This window comes from Phyllobates terribilis, unplaced genomic scaffold (assembly GCF_046119375.1).
Source record: "Phyllobates terribilis strain yellow unplaced genomic scaffold, ASM4611937v1 Scaffold_33__1_contigs__length_13283291, whole genome shotgun sequence".
Classification (NCBI taxonomy): Eukaryota; Metazoa; Chordata; class Amphibia; order Anura; family Dendrobatidae; genus Phyllobates; species Phyllobates terribilis.
Genome location: NW_027362793.1, coordinates 350754 through 375742, shown reverse-complemented (window position 1 = coordinate 375742; position 24989 = coordinate 350754). Strand labels below are relative to the sequence as shown.

At 48.0% G+C, this 24989-nt stretch overlaps 1 protein-coding gene across 1 annotated transcript in view; it reads right to left on the bottom strand.

Moving 5' to 3' along the window:
• Nucleotides 1-3044: 3044 nt before the first annotated feature.
• The window catches only part of WDR24 (WD repeat domain 24), a 54593-nt gene continuing 32648 nt past the window's right edge, over nt 3045-24989 (bottom strand). The window contains 3 exon segments of the mRNA XM_073660656.1: nt 3045-5462; nt 5553-5737; nt 15732-16069. Coding sequence (XP_073516757.1) covers nt 5294-5462; nt 5553-5737; nt 15732-16069 — 692 coding nt within the window. The 3' untranslated portion in view covers nt 3045-5293.

The following is a 24989-nucleotide window of genomic DNA, read 5'->3' as shown; positions in this document are numbered from 1 at the left end:
TTGTCTGAAGGAGGCAAGAGCCAATTTCCAAAGACGATAGAGACGTGTAATGTTGTGTTGGACCTCCACACCGCTCACTATAAAATCCTCCTCTCCAGCGACCATACATGTGCCTCCTCTTCTCCCATCTCCTTGAACTATCCGAATCGGCCGGAAAGGTTTAGATCGCGACAGGTGTTAAGCTCCACCAAATTCTCCTCGGGTAAACACTACTGGCAGGTGGACTTGAGCAAGGCACAAAGATGGATTATCGGAGTGGCCTATGGCAGCATTGAGAGGAAAGTTGACGGAGACAAGTCATACATTGGTTATAATGAGAAATCATGGGGATTGACTTTTCGGAAGTACCTCTCGGCCTCGTACAACAAAACCCACCGGGAGATCGATCAGGACGCACCGCCACAGTCAGTGGGAATCTACCTGGACTACGATGCCGGACGTCTGTCCTTCTATGACCTCCAGCCAATGAGACACTTGCACACATTCATTGCCGCTTTCACCGAGCCACTCTATGCCGCTTTCTACGTATTTGAGGATTCCTGTATTAGGATTATGAGTTAACTACAAGCACCAGCAAGCCCTTCCAGTCTTTATCCTCTTAATTCTACAGTAGGTACGAGGAGAAAGGTAGCGGCATATCGTCAGTATACACCATCATTGTGTGATCGGCAAAAGGTGTCTGACCTCTAGTAATTCCACCGATCCTGATGATCAGGGGCCGAGGGTTTAATTCATTCTTTCCCAGGGGGCAGAGCTGTTAAAGAAAAATACATTGATTCTTCATCCATAGGATCATTTTCTGGTCCCAGAGAGCAGATTCATAAAGTGACGGCATATCCTCGCTATATGGCATGATTTTAAAAGATACTGTCATACAAATAATATACTGCTTGGAGACATACAGTGGTGGCCAAAAGTATTGGCACCCCTGCAATTCTGTCAGATAATACTCAGTTTCTTGCAATCACAAATTCTTTGGTATTATTATCTTCATTTAATTTGCTTGCAAGGAAAAAACACAAAAGAGAATGAAGCAAAAATCAAATCATTGATCATTTCACACAAAACTCCAAAAAAGGGCCGGACAAAAGTATTGGCACCCTCAGCCTAATACTTGGTTGCACAACCTTTAGCCAAAATAACTGCGAACAACCGCTTCCGGTAACCATCAATGAGTTTCTTACAATGCTCTGCTGGAATTGTAGACCATTCTTCTTTGGCAAACTGCTCCAGGTCCCTGATATTTGAAGGGTGCCTTCTCCAAACTGCCATTTTGAGATCTCTCCACAGGTGTTCTATGGGATTCAGGTCTGGACTCATTGATGGCCACCTTAGAAGTCTCCAGTGCTTTCTCTCAAACCATTTTGTAGTGCTTTTGGAAGTGTGTTTTGGGTCATTGTCCTGCTGGAAGACCCATGACCTCTGAGGGAGACCCAGCTTTCTCACACTGGGCCCTACATTATGCGGCAAAATTAGTTGGTAGTCTTCAGACTTCATAATGCCATGCACACGGTCAAGCAGTCCAGTGCCAGAGGCAGCAAAGCAACCCCAAAACATCAGGGAACCTCCGCCATGTTTGACTGTAGGGACCGTGTTCTTTTCTTTGAATGCCTCTTTTTTTTTCCTGCACACTCTATGTTGATGCTTTTTCCCAAAAAAGCTCTACTTTTGTCTCATCTGACCAGAGAACATTCTTCCAAAACGTTTTAGGCTTTCTCAGGTAAGTTTTGGCAAACTCCAGCCTGGCTTTTTTATGACTTGGGGTAAGAAGTGGGGTCTTCCTGGGTATCCTACCATACAGTCCCTTTTCATTCAGACGCTGACGGATAGTACGGGTTGACACTGTTGTACCCTCGGACTGCAGGGCAGCTTGAACTTGTTTGGATGTTAGTCGAGGTTCTTTATCCACCATCCGCACAATCTTGCGTTGAAATCTCTCGTCAATTTTTCTTTTCCGTCCACATCTAGGGAGGTTAGCCACAGAACCATGGGCTTTAAACTTCTTGATGACACTGCGCACGGAAGACACAGGAACATTCAGGTCTTTGGAGATGGACTTGTAGCCTTGAGATTGCTCATGCTTCCTCACAATTTGGTTTCTCAAGTCCTCAGACAGTTCTTTGGTCTTCTTTCTTTTCTCCATGCTCAATGTGGTACACACAAGGACACAGGACAGATGTTGAGTCAACTTTAATCCATGTTAACTGGCTGCAAGTGTGATTTAGTTATTGCCAACACCTGTTAGGTGCCACAGGTAAGTTACAGGTGCTGTTAATTACACGAATTAGAGAAGCATCACATGATTTTTCAAACAGTGCCAATACTTTTGTCCACCCCCTTTTTTAGGTTTGGTGTGGAATTATATCCAATTTGGCTTTAGGACAATTCTTTTTGTGTTTTCTTCATTGAAGACAAATTAAATGAAGATAATAATACCAAAGAATTTGTGATTGCAATCATTTTCAGGAAGAAACGGAGTATTATCTGACAGAATTGCAGGGGTGCCAATACTTTTGGCCCCCACTGTATTATGCTACATACATTTCTTATGGAGTCTTATCCTGCCAGATGTGAGAACGTTCTGTCCTGTAATGTTCATATAATGGCCCAGAATTAAATGCTCCATGTGTTTTATTTTCGCGTGTTGTTTCAACACTGACCACTAGATGGCGCTGTAGGTTTATATAATAAATTGCTGTCCGAGTTCGTTGCCGCCGGACCTGTGAGCATGTAACATATTACGGAGGCGTTATTAGGGGGTTAACACTGGTTATCTTTAGTCTGGTAACAGAATTTTTGTATCATGTCTTGGGGGGGGAATGACTACCGTGGTGTGAAGTCATCAGCATAAGTAATTGTCCTAAATGTTCTGTGAGTTTTCTTTTCTGGGTCTATATCTATCTATCTATATATATATATATATACACACACACACACATATATTGATACAGAAATATGCATCATACAACATTGCACCCAAGTGTCGTCGCTACATTGACGACGTTCCACTGAACGGATACAGATCAGACACATTACCGGAAGGGAGTGGTACAAAATGCCGGCAGGCTTTAATAAATACACGCACAATCTAAAACGTCGCGCCTTCCACAAGTGGCGGCCAAGTCACCGCGAGGTAATTGGTGAAAAGTAAGTAAAATATGGGTCCTGCTAGAGAGGCGACACGGATTGTACCCGACTCCATAAGGCAAAGAAGATTGAGGACAACGGAGGTCCAGTATGCTTTCTATATAATTTCCTCGCAGGTTTTAAGATCTCTGCTTGCTGTCATAAGGGAGAGGGGACGGTCACTGTTTACGCTCAGAGGAATAACATCAGTCCAGGTCATTAGTCAGACATATAAGTGCACGGCTCGCTGCAGCACATTTATCGGTGTGTGCTACAGGCTGGGCGGAGGTGCGACCATCACTTGGCCAGGGAGTCAACAATGAAGGGTTTTATTCACTCACATCAAGCAGAGATCTCGTGAGGAACCGATACAGGAAATTTTTAGGAATATTGTATCATTTTTCAACTTATAATGAATACCCTTTACTTGGTAAAAGAGTAGTATCCCTTTAAGAGGAAGCACAGATCTCACGGCTAATTCAGTAACAGGAACGTGCAGGAAACGGAAGGAGCAACCTCAAATCTAGTGACCAAAAGGAGAGCAGAGAGCAAAAATGGGTCTGTCCGCCGAGAACGAAAAAGGTGGAGGGAAAAAGGGGACTGATAAAGGAGAGAAAGAGGGGGAAGAAAGAAACTGAAGAGGAGCAAGAGAGAGCGAGAAGGAGAAGGCAGGGACAAGGGAGAGAAAGAGGATGAGACAGACAAGAATTGGAAGATGGGAGACTTCAGACATTGCTCTGTCAGCCAGGAAGAATAATGGAGAGGAAACGGGAAGGGGAGCGGGAGACCGGAGGGGAAACGGGAAGGGAAGAGGGAGACCGGAGGGGAAACGGGAAGGGGAGCGGGAGACCGGAGGGGAAACGGGAAGGGGAGCGGGAGACCGGAGGGGAAACGGGAAGGGGAGCGGGAGACCGGAGGGGAAACGGGAAGGGGAGCGGGAGACCGGAGGGGAAACGGGAAGGGGAGCGGGAGACTGGAGGGGAAACGGGAAGGGGAGCGGGAGACCGGAGGGGAGACCCGAGGGGAGCGGGAGACGGAGGGGAGACCCGAGGGGAGCGGGAGACGGAGGGGAGCGGGAGACGGAGGGGAGACCCGAGGGGAGCGGGAGACGGAGGGGAGACCCCAAGGGAGCGGGAGACCGGAGAGGAAACGGAAAGGGAGCAGGAGACGGAGGGGAGACCCGAGGGGAGCGGGAGACGGAGGGGAGACCCGAGGGGAGCGGGAGACGGAGAGGAGACCCGAGGGGAGCGGGAGACGGAGAGGAGACCCCAAGGGAGCGGGAGAAGAAAACAAAAGGGAGATAGAGAGAGAAAAAAAAGAAATAAATCAATCACAAAGCAGAGAGAAAGAAAGTGAGAAACAGAGAGGGAACGAGAGAAATAGTAAGCAGTGAATGAGAGTGAAAGTGGGGAAAAAAGCAAGCGAGAAAGTGAGCAACAGAAAAAGAAAGCCAGGAAGCAAGAGAAAGCGATAGAAAGGGGAAGCAAAAGAGTAAAAGTGAGTGTGAAGAGAAAGTGATCAAGAGAAAACAAGTAAGAAAAAAATTAAAAAAAGAGAGTGAATGATAGTGAAAAAGCGAGACCAAGAGAGAACAAAAAAGAAGGTGAGCGAAGGAGTAAGAAAAAGCAAGAGAGTGAAGCAGAGAATGAGAAAAAGAAAGAGCGCCAGACAGAAAGAGCGAGAAAGCGGGTGAAAGTGAGACAAAGCCATCGAAACAGAGGCATGAAGAGAAAGAGCCGCTCCCTCAGCGCAGCGCACGGGGAGTCAGGTTGTTACACTGCAGGCACCGTATGCCGCTACAGGCTGCAGCAGGGGACAAAAAACATAAAATAGATGAATGCGAGCAGAAAATAGATATACTGGATGAAACCCAATTTAAAGGGAATGTCCAGCTGAGGACTCCGCTTCGATCAATCACTAACCCACGATGGTCGCCCAGAACTTCAGAAATAAAGTCCACATCACTCACATGATTGGCAAACGTGCCGGTGGCTAATACCTTTATCAGGATCGGGGCTGCACATCAGAGGTCTCTGTGCCTTTAAATACAAACCGGTATTTACAGGGGAAAACCAATCTTCAGATTAGAGCAGGGGAGGCAGGACGTACCAACGCGGGTGGAAAAATGATGGTGCAGAGGGCGCTGCGGAGAGCCTCCATATACAGATCAGCTGTATTCACAGAGGTGGCCGCAGCCAGCCGGGCAGTGGGAGTTCCCCCGCATCCAGTTCATAATGTGCTGAAGATGGCCACCGTGCCCGCAGCCCTGGCACCAGACAAAGAGGCCTTTCACCACGTGGTGGCACACCGCGCACATACTGGCACACTGCCGGCATCTAGGAAGCAAAACCAAGAAGCAAGTTTGCACCATTGTTGTGATGAGTGTACGGCGCCCCCCGTCTGCAGCCCTCAGTATCACGGCTCACCGGTCGCAGATCCAGCCCTTGTTGCTCATGGGTCTCTTGCAGTTGCTGCAGTTGATGTGCAGCGTGGTGGAGGCCTGGTTCAGGCAGTTGATGGCGCTGCACGTGCTCAGTTTGATCACTTGGTTGGAAACGTTCCACAGCTTGAAGCGTTGCAGCAGATCGATATAGGAGGTGAACCAGTGCTCCTGCGGAAGAGACCGGGCCTTACACACTGCGTTACGGGGGGCCGCCCAGCCCCCACTGCCCAATGCATGCTCAATGCAAGGGGGCAGTGCGGGGAACAGCCATAATCAGCACCATGCAAGGTAGGGCAGACCCCGGGGTCCGCTGAGACCCTCCTCCTTATCCGAGAACATTTATGCATTTTGAAGATTGTTTTTTGTTTCTAAGCAAATTGCGGCAAAACTGATTTGTTTTCGATTTAATCCTGTGCAAATGAGAACAAAACCTCAAGACCAAGATAATAAAAAGGAGGACGACTGGAGGCCACCGAGGGTGGAAGGTAACAAGAAGGGAAAGGAGCATGGATGCAGAGCAGGGGGCACTGTCACTACATGGAGGCGGAGAGGAAGGCACCGTCACTACATGGAGGCTGAGAGGAAGGCACCGTCACTACATGGAGGCTGAGAGGAGGGCACCGTCGCTACATGGTGGCTGAGAGGAGGGCACCGTCGCTACATGGAGGCTGAGAGGAGGGCACCGTCGCTACATGGTGGCTGAGAGGAGGGCACCGTCGCTACATGGAGGCTGAGAGGAGGGCACCGTCGCTACATGGAGGCTGAGAGGAGGGCACCGTCGCTACATGGAGGCTGAGAGGAGGGCACCGTCGCTACATGGAGGCTGAGAGGAGGGCACCGTCGCTACATGGAGGCTGAGAGGAGGGCACCGTCGCTACATGGAGGCTGAGAGGAGGGCACCGTCGCTACATGGAGGCTGAGAGGAGGGCACCGTCGCTACATGGAGGCGGAGAGGAGGGCACCGTCGCTACATGGTGGCTGAGAGGAGGGCACCGTCGCTACATGGAGGCTGAGAGGAGGGCACCGTCGCTACATGGAGGCTGAGAGGAGGGCACCGTCGCTACATGGAGGCTGAGAGGAGGGCACCGTCGCTACATGGAGGCTGAGAGGAGGGCACCGTCGCTACATGGAGGCTGAGAGGAGGGCACCGTCGCTACATGGAGGCTGAGAGGAGGGCACCGTCGCTACATGGAGGCTGAGAGGAGGGCACCGTCGCTACATGGAGGCTGAGAGGAGGGCACCGTCGCTACATGGAGGCTGAGAGGAGGGCACCGTCGCTACATGGAGGCTGAGAGGAGGGCACCGTCGCTACATGAAGGCTGAGAGGAGGGCACCGTCGCTACATGAAGGCGGAGAGGAAGGCACCGTCGCTACATGGAGGCTGAGAGGAGGGCACCGTCGCTACATGGAGGCTGAGAGGAGGGCACCGTCGCTACATGGAGGCGGAGAGGAAGGCACCGTCGCTACATGGAGGCTGAGAGGAGGGCACCGTCGCTACATGGAGGCGGAGAGGAGGGCACCGTCGCTACATGGTGGCTGAGAGGAGGGCACCGTCGCTACATGGAGGCTGAGAGGAGGGCACCGTCGCTACATGGAGGCTGAGAGGAGGGCACCGTCGCTACATGGAGGCTGAGAGGAGGGCACCGTCGCTACATGGAGGCTGAGAGGAGGGCACCGTCGCTACATGGAGGCTGAGAGGAGGGCACCGTCGCTACATGGAGGCTGAGAGGAGGGCACCGTCGCTACATGGAGGCTGAGAGGAGGGCACCGTCGCTACATGGAGGCTGAGAGGAGGGCACCGTCGCTACAGGGAGGCTGAGAGGAGGGCACCGTCGCTACAGGGAGGCTGAGAGGAGGGCACCGTCGCTACAGGGAGGCTGAGAGGAGGGCACCGTCGCTACAGGGAGGCTGAGAGGAGGGCACCGTCGCTACAGGGAGGCTGAGAGGAGGGCACCGTCGCTACAGGGAGGCTGAGAGGAGGGCACCGTCGCTACAGGGAGGCTGAGAGGAGGGCACCGTCGCTACATGGAGGCTGAGAGGAGGGCACCGTCGCTACATGGAGGCTGAGAGGAGGGCACCGTCGCTACATGGAGGCCGAGAGGAGGGCACCGTCGCTACATGGAGGCCGAGAGGAGGGCACGGGTGCTACATGGAGGCCGAGAGGAGGGCACGGGTGCTACATGGAGGCCGAGAGGAGGGCACCGTCGCTACATGGAGGCCGAGAGGAGGGCACCGTCGCTACATGGAGGCCGAGAGGAGGGCACCGTCGCTACATGGAGGCCGAGAGGAGGGCACCGTCGCTACATGGAGGCCGAGAGGAGGGCACCGTCGCTACATGGAGGCCGAGAGGAGGGCACCGTCGCTACATGGAGGCCGAGAGGAGGGCACCGTCGCTACATGGAGGCTGAGGGGAGGGCACCGTCGCTACATGGAGGCTGAGGGGAGGGCACCGTCGCTACATGGAGGCTGAGAGGAGGGCACCGTCGCTACATGGAGGCTGAGAGGAGGGCACCGTCGCTACATGGAGGCTGAGAGGAGGGCACCGTCGCTACATGGAGGCTGAGAGGAGGGCACCGTCGCTACATGGAGGCTGAGAGGAGGGCACCGTCGCCACATGGAGGCTGAGAGGAGGGCACCGTCGCCACATGGAGGCTGAGAGGAGGGCACCGTCGCCACATGGAGGCTGAGAGGAGGGCACCGTCGCCACATGGAGGCTGAGAGGAGGGCACCGTCGCCACATGGAGGCTGAGAGGAGGGCACCGTCGCTACATGGAGGCTGAGAGGAGGGCACCGTCGCTACATGGAGGCTGAGAGGAGGGCACCGTCGCTACATGGAGGCTGAGAGGAGGGCACCGTCGCTACATGGAGGCTGAGAGGAGGGCACCGTCGCTACATGGAGGCTGAGAGGAGGGCACCGTCGCTACATGGAGGCTGAGAGGAGGGCACCGTCGCTACATGGAGGCTGAGAGGAGGGCACCGTCGCTACATGGAGGCTGAGAGGAGGGCACCGTCGCTACATGGAGGCTGAGAGGAGGGCACCGTCGCTACATGGAGGCTGAGAGGAGGGCACCGTCGCTACATGGAGGCTGAGAGGAGGGCACCGTCGCTACATGGAGGCTGAGAGGAGGGCACCGTCGCTACATGGAGGCTGAGAGGAGGGCACCGTCGCTACATGGAGGCTGAGAGGAGGGCACCGTCGCTACATGGAGGCTGAGAGGAGGGCACCGTCGCTACATGGAGGCTGAGAGGAGGGCACCGTCGCTACATGGAGGCTGAGAGGAGGGCACCGTCGCTACATGGAGGCTGAGAGGAGGGCACCGTCGCTACATGGAGGCTGAGAGGAGGGCACCGTCGCTACATGGAGGCTGAGAGGAGGGCACCGTCGCTACATGGAGGCTGAGAGGAGGGCACCGTCGCTACATGGAGGCTGAGAGGAGGGCACCGTCGCTACATGGAGGCTGAGAGGAGGGCACCGTCGCTACATGGAGGCTGAGAGGAGGGCACCGTCGCTACATGGAGGCTGAGAGGAGGGCACCGTCGCTACATGGAGGCTGAGAGGAGGGCACCGTCGCTACATGGAGGCTGAGAGGAGGGCACCGTCGCTACATGGAGGCTGAGAGGAGGGCACCGTCGCTACATGGAGGCTGAGAGGAGGGCACCGTCGCTACATGGAGGCTGCGAGGAGGGCACCGTCGCTACATGGAGGCTGCGAGGAGGGCACCGTCGCTACATGGAGGCTGCGAGGAGGGCACCGTCGCTACATGGAGGCTGAGAGGAGGGCACCGTCGCTACATGGAGGCTGAGAGGAGGGCACCGTCGCTACATGGAGGCTGAGAGGAGGGCACGGTCGCTACATGGAGGCTGAGAGGAGGGAACGGTCGCTACATGGAGGCTGAGAGGAGGGAACGGTCGCTACATGGAGGCTGAGAGGAGGGCACCGTCGCTACATGGAGGCTGAGAGGAGGGCACCGTCGCTACATGGAGGCTGAGAGGAGGGCACCGTCGCTACATGGAGGCTGAGAGGAGGGCACCGTCGCTACATGGAGGCTGAGAGGAGGGCACGGTCGCTACATGGAGGCTGAGAGGAAGGCACAGAGGAGGCATTATTACTATATCGAGCCACAGGGGGCATTATTACTATATAGAGGCACAGAGGGGGCATTATTACTATATGGAGGCACAGAGGGGGCATTATTACTATATGGAGGCACAGCGGGGCATTATTACTATATAGAGGCACAGAGGGGGCATTATTACTATATGAAGGCACAGCGGGGCATTATTACTATATGGAGGCACAGAGGAGGCATTATTACTATATGGAGGCACAGAGGGGGCATTATTACTATATGGAGGCACAGAGGGGGCATTATTACTATATGGAGCCACAGGGGGCATTATTACTATATGGAGCCACAGGGGGCATTATTACTATATGGAGGCACAGAGGGGGCATTATTACTATATGGAGGCACAGGTGGCATTATTACTATATAGAGGCACAGAGGGGCATTATTACTATATAGAGGCACAGAGGGGGCATTATTACTATATGGAGGCACAGGGGGGGTATTATTACTATATAGAGGCACAGAGGGGGCATTATTACTATATAGAGGCACAGGGGGGGTATTATTACTATATGGAGGCACAGAGGGGGCATTATTACTATATAGAGGCACAGAGGGGGCATTATTACTATATAGAGGCACAGAGGGGGCATTATTACTATATAGAGGCACAGCGGGGGCATTATTACTATATAGAGGCACAGGGGGGGTATTATTACTATATGGAGGCACAGAGGGGGCATTATTACTATATGGAGGCACAGGGGGCATTATTACTATATGGAGGCACAGGGGGCATTATTACTATATAGAGGCACAGAGGGGGCATTATTACTATATAGAGGCACAGAGGGGGCATTATTACTATATGGAGGCACAGAGGGGGCATTATTACTATATGGAGGCACAGAGGGGGCATATTACTATATGGAGGCACAGGGGGGGTATTATTACTATATGGAGGCACAGAGGGGGCATTATTACTATATGGAGGCACAGAGGGGGCATTATTACTATATGGAGGCACAGAGGGGGCATTATTACTATATAGAGGCACAGGGGGCATTATTACTATATAGAGGCACAGGGGGCATTATTACTATATAGAGGCACAGAGGGGGCACAATTACTATATGGAGGCACAGAGGGGGCATTATTACTATATGGAGGCACAGAGGGGGCATATTACTATATGGAGGCACAGAGGGGGCATATTACTATATGGAGGCACAGAGGGGAATTATTACTATATGGAGGCACAGAGGGGGCATTATTACTATATGGAGGCACAGAGGGGGCATATTACTATATGGAGGCACAGAGGGGCATTATTACTATATGGAGGCACAGAGGGGGCATTATTACTATATCGAGCCACAGGGGGCATTATTACTATATAGAGGCACAGCGGGGGCAATATTACTATAAAGAGGCACAGCGGGGGCATCATTACTATATAGAGGCACAGAGAGGGCATTATTACTATATAGAAGCACAGCGGGGGCATTATTACTATATAGAGGCACAGCGGGGGCAATATTACTATATAGAGGCACAGCGGGGGCATCATTACTATATGGAGGCACAGAGGGGCATTATTACTATATAGAGGCACAGCGGGGGCATCATTACTATATGGAGGCACAGAGGGGCATTATTACTATATAGAGGCACAGCGGGGGCAATATTACTATATAGAGGCACAGCGGGGGCAATATTACTATATAGAGGCACAGAGGGGGCATTATTACTATATAGAGGCACAGAGGGGGCATTATTACTATATAGAGGCACAGAGGGGGCATTATTACTATATAAAGGCACAGAGGGGGCACAATTACTATATCGAGGCACAGGGTGCATTATTACTATATGGAGGCACAGAGGGGGCATATTACTATATGGAGGCACAGGGGGCATTATTACTATATAGAGGCACAGAGGGGGCATTATTACTATATGGAGGCACAGAGGGGGCATTATTACTATATAGAGGCACAGAGGGGGCATTATTACTATATAGAGGCACAGAGGGGGCATTATTACTATATAGAGGCACAGAGGGGGCATTATTACTATATAAAGGCACAGAGGGGGCACAATTACTATATGGAGGCACAGAGGGTGCATTATTACTATATGGAGGCACAGAGGGGGCATATTACTATATGGAGGCACAGAGGGGGCATATTACTATATGGAGGCACAGAGGGGGCATATTACTATATGGAGGCACAGAGGGGCATTATTACTATATGGAGGCACAGGGGGCATTATTACTATATGGAGGCACAGGGGGGGCATTATTACTATATGGAGGCACAGAGGGGGCATTATTACTATATAAAGGCACAGAGGGGGCATCATTACTATATAGAGGCACAGAGGGGGCACAATTACTATATCGAGGCACAGAGGGGCATTATTACTATATGGAGGCACAGAGGGGGCATATTACTATATGGAGGCACAGAGGGGCATTATTAATATATGGAGGCACAGAGGGGGCACAATTACTATATCGAGGCACAGAGGGGCATTATTACTATATGGAGGCACAGAGGGGGCATATTACTATATGGAGGCACAGAGGGGCATTATTACTATATGGAGGCACAGAGGGGCATTATTACTATATGGAGGCACAGAGGGGGCAATATTACTATATAGAGGCACAGAGGGGGCATTATTACTATATAGAGGCACAGGGGGCATTATTAATATATGGAGGCACAGAGGGGCATTACTACTATATGGAGGCACAGGGGGGGTATTATTACTATATGGAGGCACAGGGGGCATTATTACTATATGGAGGCACAGAGGGGGCACAATTACTATATCGAGGCACAGAGGGGCATTATTACTATATGGAGGCACAGAGGGGGCATATTACTATATGGAGGCACAGAGGGGCATTATTACTATATGGAGGCACAGAGGGGCATTATTACTATATGGAGGCACAGAGGGGGCAATATTACTATATAGAGGCACAGAGGGGGCATTATTACTATATAGAGGCACAGAGGGGGCATTATTACTATATAAAGGCACAGAGGGGGCATTATTACTATATGGAGGCACAGAGGGGGCATTATTACTATATGGAGGCACAGGGGGGGTATTATTACTATATGGAGGCACAGAGGGGGCATTATTACTATATGGAGGCACAGAGGGGGCATTATTACTATATAGAGGCACACAGGGGGCATTATTACTATATAGAGGCACAGAGGGGGCATTATTACTATATAGAGGCACAGGGGGGGTATTATTACTATATGGAGGCACAGAGGGGGCATTATTACTATATAGAGGCACAGAGGGGGCATTATTACTATATAGAGGCACAGAGGGGGCATTATTACTATATGGAGGCACAGGGGGCATTATTACTATATGGAGGCACAGAGGGGGCATTATTACTATATAGAGGCACAGAGGGGGCATTATTACTATATAGAGGCACAGAGGGGGCATTATTACTATATAAAGGCACAGAGGGGGCACAATTACTATATGGAGGCACAGAGGGTGCATTATTACTATATGGAGGCACAGAGGGGCATTATTACTATATAGAGGCACAGCGGGGGCATTATTACTATATAGAGGCACAGCGGGGGCAATATTACTATATAGAGGCACAGCGGGGGCAATATTACTATATAGAGGCACAGAGGGGCATCATTACTATATGGAGGCACAGAGGGGCATCATTACTATATGGAGGCACAGAGGGGCATTATTACTATATAGAGGCACAGAGGGGGCATTATTACTATATGGAGGCACAGCGGGGGCATTATTACTATATAGAGGCACAGAGGGGGCATTATTACTATATAGAGGCACAGAGGGGGCAATATTACTATATAGAGGCACAGAGGGGGCATTATTACTATATAGAGGCACAGAGGGGGCATTATTACTATATAAAGGCACAGAGGGGGCACAATTACTATATCGAGGCACAGGGTGCATTATTACTATATGGAGGCACAGAGGGGGCATATTACTATATGGAGGCACAGGGGGCATATTACTATATAGAGGCACAGAGGGGGCATTATTACTATATGGAGGCACAGAGGGGGCATTATTACTATATAGAGGCACAGAGGGGGCATTATTACTATATAGAGGCACAGAGGGGGCATTATTACTATATAAAGGCACAGAGGGGGCACAATTACTATATGGAGGCACAGAGGGTGCACTATTACTATATGGAGGCACAGAGGGTGCATATTACTATATGGAGGCACAGAGGGGGCATATTACTATATGGAGGCACAGAGGGGCATTATTACTATATAGAGGCACAGAGGGGCATCATTACTATATGGAGGCACAGAGGGGCATCATTACTATATGGAGGCACAGAGGGGCATTATTACTATATAGAGGCACAGAGGGGGCATTATTACTATATGGAGGCACAGCGGGGGCATTATTACTATATAGAGGCACAGAGGGGGCATTATTACTATATAGAGGCACAGAGGGGGCAATATTACTATATAGAGGCACAGAGGGGGCATTATTACTATATAGAGGCACAGAGGGGGCATTATTACTATATAAAGGCACAGAGGGGGCACAATTACTATATCGAGGCACAGGGTGCATTATTACTATATGGAGGCACAGAGGGGGCATATTACTATATGGAGGCACAGGGGGCATATTACTATATAGAGGCACAGAGGGGGCATTATTACTATATGGAGGCACAGAGGGGGCATTATTACTATATAGAGGCACAGAGGGGGCATTATTACTATATAGAGGCACAGAGGGGGCATTATTACTATATAAAGGCACAGAGGGGGCACAATTACTATATGGAGGCACAGAGGGTGCATTATTACTATATGGAGGCACAGAGGGGGCATATTACTATATGGAGGCACAGAGGGGGCATATTACTATATGGAGGCACAGAGGGGCATTATTACTATATAGAGGCACAGGGGGCATTATTACTATATAGAGGCACAGCGGGGGCATCATTACTATATAGAGGCACAGAGGGGGCATTATTACTATATAGAGGCACAGCGGGGGCATCATTACTATATAGAGGCACAGCGGGGGCATCATTACTATATGGAGGCACAGCGGGGGCATCATTACTATATGGAGGCACAGCGGGGGCATCATTACTATATAGAGGCACAGCGGGGGCATCATTACTATATGGAGGCACAGCGGGGGCATCATTACTATATGGAGGCACAGCGGGGGCAATATTACTATATAGAGGCACAGCGGGGGCATCATTACTATATGGAGGCACAGAGGGGGCATCATTACTATATAGAGACACAGAGGGGGCAATATTACTATATGGAGGCACAGCGGGGGCATCATTACTATATGGAGGCACAGAGGGGGCATTATTACTATATGGAGGCACAGAGGGGGCATTATTACTATATGGAGGCACAGAGGGGGCATCATTACTATATGGAGGCACAGAGGGGGCATTATTACTATATAGAGGCACAGCGGGGGCATCATTACTATATAGAGGCACAGCGGGGGCATCATTACTATATGGAGGCACAGGGGGCATTATTACTATATGGAGGCACAGCGGGGACATCATTACTATATGGAGGCACAGAGGGGCATCATTACTATATGGAGGCACAGAGGGGCATCATTACTATATGGAGGCACAGAGGGGCATCATTACTATATGGAGGCACAGAGGGGCATCATTACTATATGGAGGCACAGACGGGCATCATTACTATATGGAGGCACAGAGGGGCATCATTACTATATGGAGGCACAGAGGGGCATCATTACTATATGGAGGCACAGAGGGGCATCATTACTATATGGAGGCACAGAGGGGCATCATTACTATATGGAGGCACAGAGGGGCATCATTACTATATGGAGGCACAGAGGGGCATCATTACTATATGGCGGCACGTCAGGACTGGGGCATCTTTAGGTGCGAGGAACCAAACTAAATCTGTGCCCTAAATATAGTAAGGTCAAGCTCCTACATCCCATCAGGACCCAGAACAGTGACCTCCTCTGAGGATGACCCGGTGTAGGAGGCTTACCTGCATCTGCTCATCTATCTCCTTACGAATGCGATCTCCCAGCACGATGAGGACGGAGGCCGCCATCTGCACATCCCCCTGCTCCGCGTAGTAGCACAGCATGTCCCGCACGATGGGGTTGAAGAAGTCGGCGGGCAGCCTGTTCTCATAAAGGGCATGGGAGATGGAGATGAGGGAGTAAGACTCCACCGGGGTCAGGGACACAGTCTCAGCCTCATTGCCGCTCACATGGGGAGAGTCCGCCTTATCCTGAAGGTGGTCCGGAGCCGAGGGGGTGTCTGTGATCTCATGACGCAGAGGAAACCCCTCCTGGGGGAGAATGTACTCCTGATCCTCAGCTGCAAGAGGAGAAAACCCATCATAGGAGAAAGCAAAAAGCAGACTCCTACAGAATACATCTACATCCTGTATTATACCCCAGAGCTGCACTCACTATTCTGCTGGTGCTGTCACTGTGTACATACATTACATTACTGATCCTGAGTTACATCCTGTATTATACTCCAGAGCTGCACTCACTATTCTGCTGGTGGAGTCACTGTGTACATACATTACATTACTGATCCTGAGTTACATCCTGTATTATACTCCAGAGCTGCACTCACTATTCTGCTGGTGCAGTCACTGTGTACATACATTACATTACTGATCCTGAGTTACATCATGTACTATACTCCAGAGCTGCACTCACTATTCTGCTGGTGCAGTCACTGTGTACATACATTACATTACTGATCCTGAGTTACATCCTGTATTATACTCCAGAGCTGCACTCACTATTCTGCTGGTGCAGTCACTGTGTACATACATTACATTACTGATCCTGAGTTACATCCTGTATTATACTCCAGAGCTGCACTCACTATTCTGCTGGTGCAGTCACTGTGTACATACATTACATTACTGATCCTGAGTTACATCCTGTATTATACTCCAGAGCTGCACTCAATATTCTGCTGGTGGAGTCACTGTGTACATACATTACATTACTGATCCTGAGTTACATCCTGTATTATACCCCAGAGCTGCACTCACTATTCTGCTGGTGCAGTCACTGTGTACATACATTACATTACTGATCCTGAGTTACATCCTGTATTATACTCCAGAGCTGCAGTCACTATTCTGCGGGTGTAGTCACTGTGTACATACATTACAATACTGATCCTGAGTAACATCCTGTATTATACCCCAGAGCTGCACTCACTATTCTGCTGGTGCAGTCACTGTGTACATACATTACATTACTGATCCTGAGTTACATCCTGTATTATACTCCAGAGCTGCACTCACTATTCTGCTGGTGCAGTCACTGTGTACATACATTACTGATCCTGAGCTACATCCTGTATTATACTCCAGAGCTGCACTCACTATTCTGCTGGTGCAGTCACTGTGTACATACATTACATTACTGATCCTGAGTTACATCCTGTATTATACTCCAGAGCTGCACTCAATATTCTGCTGGTGGAGTCACTGTGTACATACATTACATTACTGATCCTGAGTTACATCCTGTATTATACTCCAGAGCTGCACTCACTATTCTGCTGGTGGACTCACGGTGTACATACATTACATTACTGATCCTGAGTTACATCCTGTATTATACTACAGAGCTGCACTCACTATTCTGCTGGTGCAGTCACTGTGCACATACATTACATTACTGATCCTGAGTTACATCCTGTATTATACTCCAGAGCTGCACTCACTGTGTACATACATTACTGATCCTGAGTTACATCCTGTATTATACTCCAGAGCTGCACTCACTATTCCGCTGATGCAGTCACTGCGCACATACATTACATTACTGATCCTGAGTTACATCCTGTATTATACTCCAGAGCTGCACTCACTATTCTGCTGTTGCAGTCACTGTGTACATACATTACTGATCCTGAGTTACATCCTGTATTATACTCCAGAGCTGCACTCACTATTCTGCTGGTGCAGTCACTGTGTACATACATTACATTACTGATCCTGAGTTACATCCTGTATTATACTCCAGAGCTGCACTCACTATTCTGCTGGTGCAGTCACTGTGTACATACATTACATTACTGATCCTGAGTTACATCCTGTATTATACTCCAGAGCTGCACTCAATATTCTGCTGGTGGAGTCACTGTGTACATACATTACATTACTGATCCTGAGTTACATCCTGTATTATACCCCAGAGCTGCACTCACTATTCTGCTGGTGCAGTCACTGTGTACATACATTACATTACTGATCCTGAGTTACATCCTGTATTATACTCCAGATCTGCAGTCACTATTCTGCGGGTGTAGTCACTGTGTACATACATTACATTACTGATCCTGAGTTACATCCTGTATTATACTCCAGAGCTGCACTCACTATTCTGCTGGTGCAGTCACTGTGTACATACATTACATTACTGATCCTGAGTTACATCCTGTATTATACTCCAGAGCTGCAGTCACTATTCTGCGGGTGCAGTCACTGTGTACATACATTACATTACTGATCCTGAGTTACATCCTGTATTATACTCCAGAGCTGCACTCACTATTCTGCTGGTGCAGTCACTGTGTACATACATTACATTACTGATCCTGAGTTACATCCTGTATTATACTCCAGAGCTGCAGTCACTATTCTGCGGGTGCAGTCACTGTGTACATACATTACATTACTGATCCTGAGTTACATCCTGTATTATACTCCAGAGCTGCAGTCACTATTCTGCTGGTGCAGTCACTGTGTACATACATTACAATACTGATCCTGAGTAACATCCTGTATTATACCCCAGAGCTGCACTCACTATTCTGCTGGTGCAGTCACTGTGTACATACATTACATTACTGATCCTGAGTTACATCCTGTATTATACTCCAGAGCTGCACTCACTATTCTGCTGGTGGAGTCACTGTGTACATACATTACATTACTGATCCTGAGTTACATCCTGCATTATACTCCAGAGCTGCACTCACTATTCTGCTGGTGCAGTCACTGTGTACATACATTACATTACTGATCCTGAGTTACATCCTGTATTATACTCCAGAGCTGCACTCACTATTCTGCTGGTGCAGTCACTGTGTACATACATTACATTACTGATCCTGAGTTACATCCTGTATTATACTCCAGAGCTGCACTCAATATTCTGCTGGTGGAGTCACTGTGTACATACATTACATTACTGATCCTGAGTTACATCCTGTATTATACTCCAGAGCTGCACTCACTATTCTGCTGGTGGACTCACGGTGTACATACATTACATTACTGATCCTGAGTTACATCCTGTATTATACTACAGAGCTGCACTCACTATTCTGCTGGTGCAGTCACTGTGCACATACATTACATTACTGATCCTGAGTTACATCCTGTATTATACTCCAGAGCTGCACTCACTATTCTGCTGGTGCAGTCACTGTGTACATACATTACATTACGGATCCTGAGTTACATCCTGTATTATACTCCAGAGCTGCACTCACTATTCTGCTGGTGCAGTCACTGTGTACATACATTACTGATCCTGAGTTACATCCTGTATTATACTCCAGAGCTGCACTCACTATTCCGCTGATGCAGTCACTGCGCACATACATTACATTACTGATCCTGAGTTACATCCTGTATTATACTCCAGAGCTGCACTCACTATTCTGCTGTTGCAGCCACTGTGTACATACATTACTGATCCTGAGTTACATCCTGTATTATACTCCAGAGCTGCACTCACTATTCTGCTGGTGCAGTCACTGTGTACATACATTACATTACTGATCCTGAGTTACATCCTGTATTATACTCCAGAGCTGCACTCACTATTCTGCTGGTGCAGTCACTGTGTACATACATTACATTACTGATCCTGAGTTACATCCTGTATTATACCCCAGAGCTGCACTCACTATTCTGCTGGTGCAGTCACTGTGTACATACATTACATTACTGATCCTGAGTTACATCCTTTATTATACCCCAGAGCTGCACTCACTATTATGCTGGTGCAGTCACTGTGTACATACATTACATTACTGATCCTGTACTGATCCTGAGTTACATCCTGTATTATACTCCAGAGCTGCACTCACTATTCTGCTGGTGCAGTCACTGTGTACATACATTACTGATCCTGAGTTACATCCTGTATTATACTCCAGAGCTGCACTCACTATTCTGCTGGTGCAGTCACTGTGTACATACATTACATTACTGATCCTGAGTTACATCCTGTATTATACCCCAGAGCTGCACTCACTATTCTGCTGGTGCAGTCACTGTGTACATACATTACATTACTGATCAAGAGTTACATCCTGTATTATACTCCAGAGCTGCACTCACTATTCTGCTGGTGCAGTCACTGTGCACATACATTACATTACTGATCTTGAGTTACATCCTGTATTATACCCCAGAGCTGCACTCACTATTCTGCTGGTACAGTCACTGTGTACATATATTACATAACTGATCCTGAGTTACATCCTGTATTATACCCCAGAGCTGCACTCACTATTCTGATGGTGCAGTCACTGTGTACATACATTACTGATCCTGAGTTACATCCTGTATTATACTCCAGAGCTGCACTCACTATTCTGATGGTGCAGTCATTGTGTACATACATTACATTACTGATCCTGAGTTACATCCTGTATTATACTCCAGAGCTGCACTCACTATTCTGCTGGTGCAGTCAATGTGTACATACATTACATTACTGATCCTGAGTTACATCCTGTATTATACTCCAGAGCTGCACTCACTATTCTGCTGGTACAGTCACTGTGTACATATATTACATAACTGATCCTGAGTTACATCCTGTATTATACCCCAGAGCTGCACTCACTATTCTGCTGGTGCAGTCACTGTGTACATACATTACATTACTGATCCGGAGTTACATCCTGTATTATACTCCAGAGCTGCACTCACTATTCTGCAGGTGCAGTCACTGTGTACATACATTACATTACTGATCCTAAGTTACATCCTGTATTATACTCCAGAGCTGCACTCACTATTCTGCTGGTGCAGTCACTGTGCACATACATTACATTACTGATCTTGAGTTACATCCTGTATTATACCCCAGAGCTGCACTCACTATTCTGCTGGTGCAGTCACTGTGTACATACATTACTGATCCTGAGTTACATCCTGTATTATACTCCAGAGCTGCACTCACTATTCTGATGGTGCAGTCACTGTGTACATACATTACTGATCCTGAGTTACATCCTGTATTATACCCCAGAGCTGCACTCACTATTCTGATGGTGCAGTCACTGTGTACATACATTACTGATCCTGAGTTACATCCTGTTTTATACTCCAGAGCTGCACTCACTATTCTGCTGGTGCAGTCAATGTGTACATACATTACATTACTGATCCTGAGTTACATCCTGTATTATACTCCAGAGCTGCACTCACTATTCTGCTGGTACAGTCACTGTGCACATACATTACATTACTGATCCTGAGTTACCTCCTGTATTATACTCCAGAGCTGCACTCACTATTCTGCTGGTGCAGTCACTGTGTACATACATTACATTACTGATCCTGAGTTACATCCTGTATTATACTCCAGAGCTGCACTCACTATTCTGCTGGTGCAGTCACTGTGTACATACATTACATTACTGATCCTGAGTTACATCCTGTATTATACTCCAGAGCTGCACTCACTATTCTGCTGGTGCAGTCACTGTGCACATACATTACATTACAGATCCTGAGTTACATCCTGTATTATACCCCAGAGCTGCACTCACTATTCTGCTGGTGCAGTCACTGTGTACATACATTACATTACTGATCCTGTACTGATCCTGACTTACATCCTGTATTATACTCCAGAGCTGCACTCACTATTCTGCTGGTGCAGTCACTGTGTACATACATTACATTACTGATCCTGAGTTACATCCTGTATTATACCCCAGAGCTGCACTCACTATTCTGCTGGTGCAGTCACTGTGTACATACATTACATTACTGATCCTGAGTTACATTCAGTATTATACTCCAGAGCTGCACTCACTATTCTGCTGGTGCAGTCACTGTGTACATACATTACATTACTGATCCTGAGTTACATCCTGTATTATACCCCAGAGCTGCACTCACTATTCTGCTGGTGCAGTCACTGTGTACATACATTACATTACTGATCCTAAGTTACATCCTGTATTATACTCCAGAGCTGCACTCACTATTCTACTGGTGCAGTCACTGTGTACATACATTACATTACTGATCCTGAGTTACATTCTGCATTATACTCCAGAGCTGCACTCACTATTCTGCTGGTGCAGTCACTGTGTACATACATTACATTACTGATCCTGAGTTACATCCTGTATTATACTCCAGAGCTGCGCTCACTATTCTGCTGGTGGACTCACTGTGTACATACATTACATTACTGATCCTGAGTTACATCCAGTATTATACTCCAGAGCTGCACTCACTATTCTGCTGGTGCAGTCACTGTGTACATACATTACATTACTGATCCTGAGTTACATCCTGTATTATACTCCAGAGCTGGACTCACTATTCTGCTGGTGCAGTCACTGTGCACATACATTACATTACTGATCCTAAGTTACATCCTGTATTATACTCCAGAGCTGCACTCACTATTCTGCTGGTGCAGTCACTGTGTACATACATTACTGATCCTGAGTTACATCCTGTATTATACTCCGAAGCTGCACTCACTATTCTGCTGTTGCAGTCATTGTGTACATACATTACATTACTGATCCCGAGTTACATCCTGTATTATACTCCAGAGCTGCACTCACTATTCTGCTGGTGCAGTCACTGTGTACATACATTACATTACTGATCCTGAGTTACATCCTGTATTATACTCCAGAGCTGCACTCACTATTCTGCTGGTGCAGTCACTGTGCATATACATTACATTACTGATCCTGAGTTACCTCCTGTATTATACTCCAGAGCTGCACTCAATATTCTGCTGGTGCAGTCACTGTGCACATACATTACTGATCCTGAGTTACATCCTGTATTATACTCCAGAGCTGCACTCACTATTCTGCTGGTGCAGTCACTGTGTACATACATTACATTACTGATCCTGAGTTACATCCTGTATTATACTCCAGAGCTGCACTCACTATTCTGCTGGTGCAGTCACTGTGTACATACATTACATTACTGATCCTGAGTTACCTCCTGTATTATACTCCAGAGCTGCACTCACTATTCTGCTGGTGCAGTCACTGTGTGCATACATTACTGATCCTGAGTTACATCCTGTATTATACTCCAGAGCTGCACTCACTATTCTGCTGGTGCAGTCACTGTGTACATACATTACTGATCCTGAGTTACATCCTGTATTATACTCCAGAGCTGCACTCACTATTCTGCTGGTGCAGTCACTGTGTACATACATTACATTACTGATCCTGAGTTACCTCCTGTATTATACTCCAGAGCTGCACTCACTATTCTGCTGGTGCAGTCACTGTGTGCATACATTACTGATCCTGAGTTACATCCTGTATTATACTCCAGAGCTGCACTCACTATTCTGCTGGTGCAGTCACTGTGTACATACATTACTGATCCTGAGTTACATCCTGTATTATACTCCAGAGCTGCACTCACTATTCTGCTGGTGCAGTCACTGTGTACATTACATTACTGATCCTGAGTTACATCCTGCATTATACTCCAGAGCTGCACTCACTATTCTGGTGGTGCAGTCACTGTGTACATACATTACATTACTGATCCTGAGTTACATCCTGTATTATACTCCAGAGCTGCACTCACTATTCTGCTGGTGCAGTCACTGTGTACATACATTACTGATCCTGAGTTACCTCCTGTATTATACTCCAGAGCTGCACTCACTATTCTGCTGGTGCAGTCACTGTGTACATACATTACTGATCCTGAGTTACCTCCTGTATTATACTCCAGAGCTGAACTCACTATTCTGCTGGTGCAGTCACTGTGTACATACATTACATTACTGATCCTGAGTTACATCCTGTATTATACTCCAGAGCTGCACTCACTATTCTGCTGGTGCAGTCACTGTGCACATACATTACATTACTGATCCTGAGTTACATCCTGTATTATACTCCAGAGCTGCACTCACTATTCTGCTGGTGCAGTCACTGTGTACATACATTACTGATCCTGAGTTACATCCTGTATTATACTCCAGAGCTGAACTCACTTTTCTGCTGGTGCAGTCACTGTGTACATACATTACATTACTGATCCTGAGTTACATCCTGTATTATACTCCAGAGCTGAACTCACTTTTCTGCTGGTGCAGTCACTGTGTACATACATTACATTACTGATCCTGAGTTACATCCTGTATTATACTCCAGAGCTGCACTCACTATTCTGCTGGTGCAGTCACTGTGTACATACATTACATTACTGATCTTGAGTTACATCCTGTATTATACTCCAGAGCTACACTCACTATTCTGCTGGTGCAGTCACTGTGTACATACATTACATTACTGATCCTGAGTTACATCCTGTATTATACTCCAGAGCTGCACTCACTATTCTGCTGGTGGAGTCACTGTGTACATACATTACATTACTGATCCTGAGTTACATCCTGTATTATACTCCAGAGCTGCACTCACTATTCTGCTGGTGCAGTCACTGTGTACATACATTACATTACTGATCCTGAGTTACATCCTGTATTATACTCCAGAGCTGCACTCACTATTCTGCTGGTGCAGTCACTGTGTACATACATTACATTACTGATCCTGAGTTACCTCCTGTATTATACTCCAGAGCTGCACTCACTATTCTGCTGGTGCAGTCACTGTGTACATACATTACATTACTGATCCGGAGTTACATCCTGTATTATACTCCAGAGCAGCACTCACTATTCTGCTGGTGCAGTCACTGTGTACATACATTACATTACTGATCCTGAGTTACCTCCTGTATTATACTCCAGAGCTGCACTCACTATTCTGCTGGTGCAGTCACTGTGTACATACATTACATTACTGATCCTGAGTTACCTCCTGTATTATACTCCAGAGCTGCACTCACTATTCTGCTGGTGCAGTCACTGTGTACATACATTACATTACTGATCCTGAGTTACATCCTGTATTATACTCCAGAGCTGCACTCACTATTCTGCTGGTGCAGTCACTGTGTACATACATTACATTACTGATCCTGAGTTACCTCCTGTAT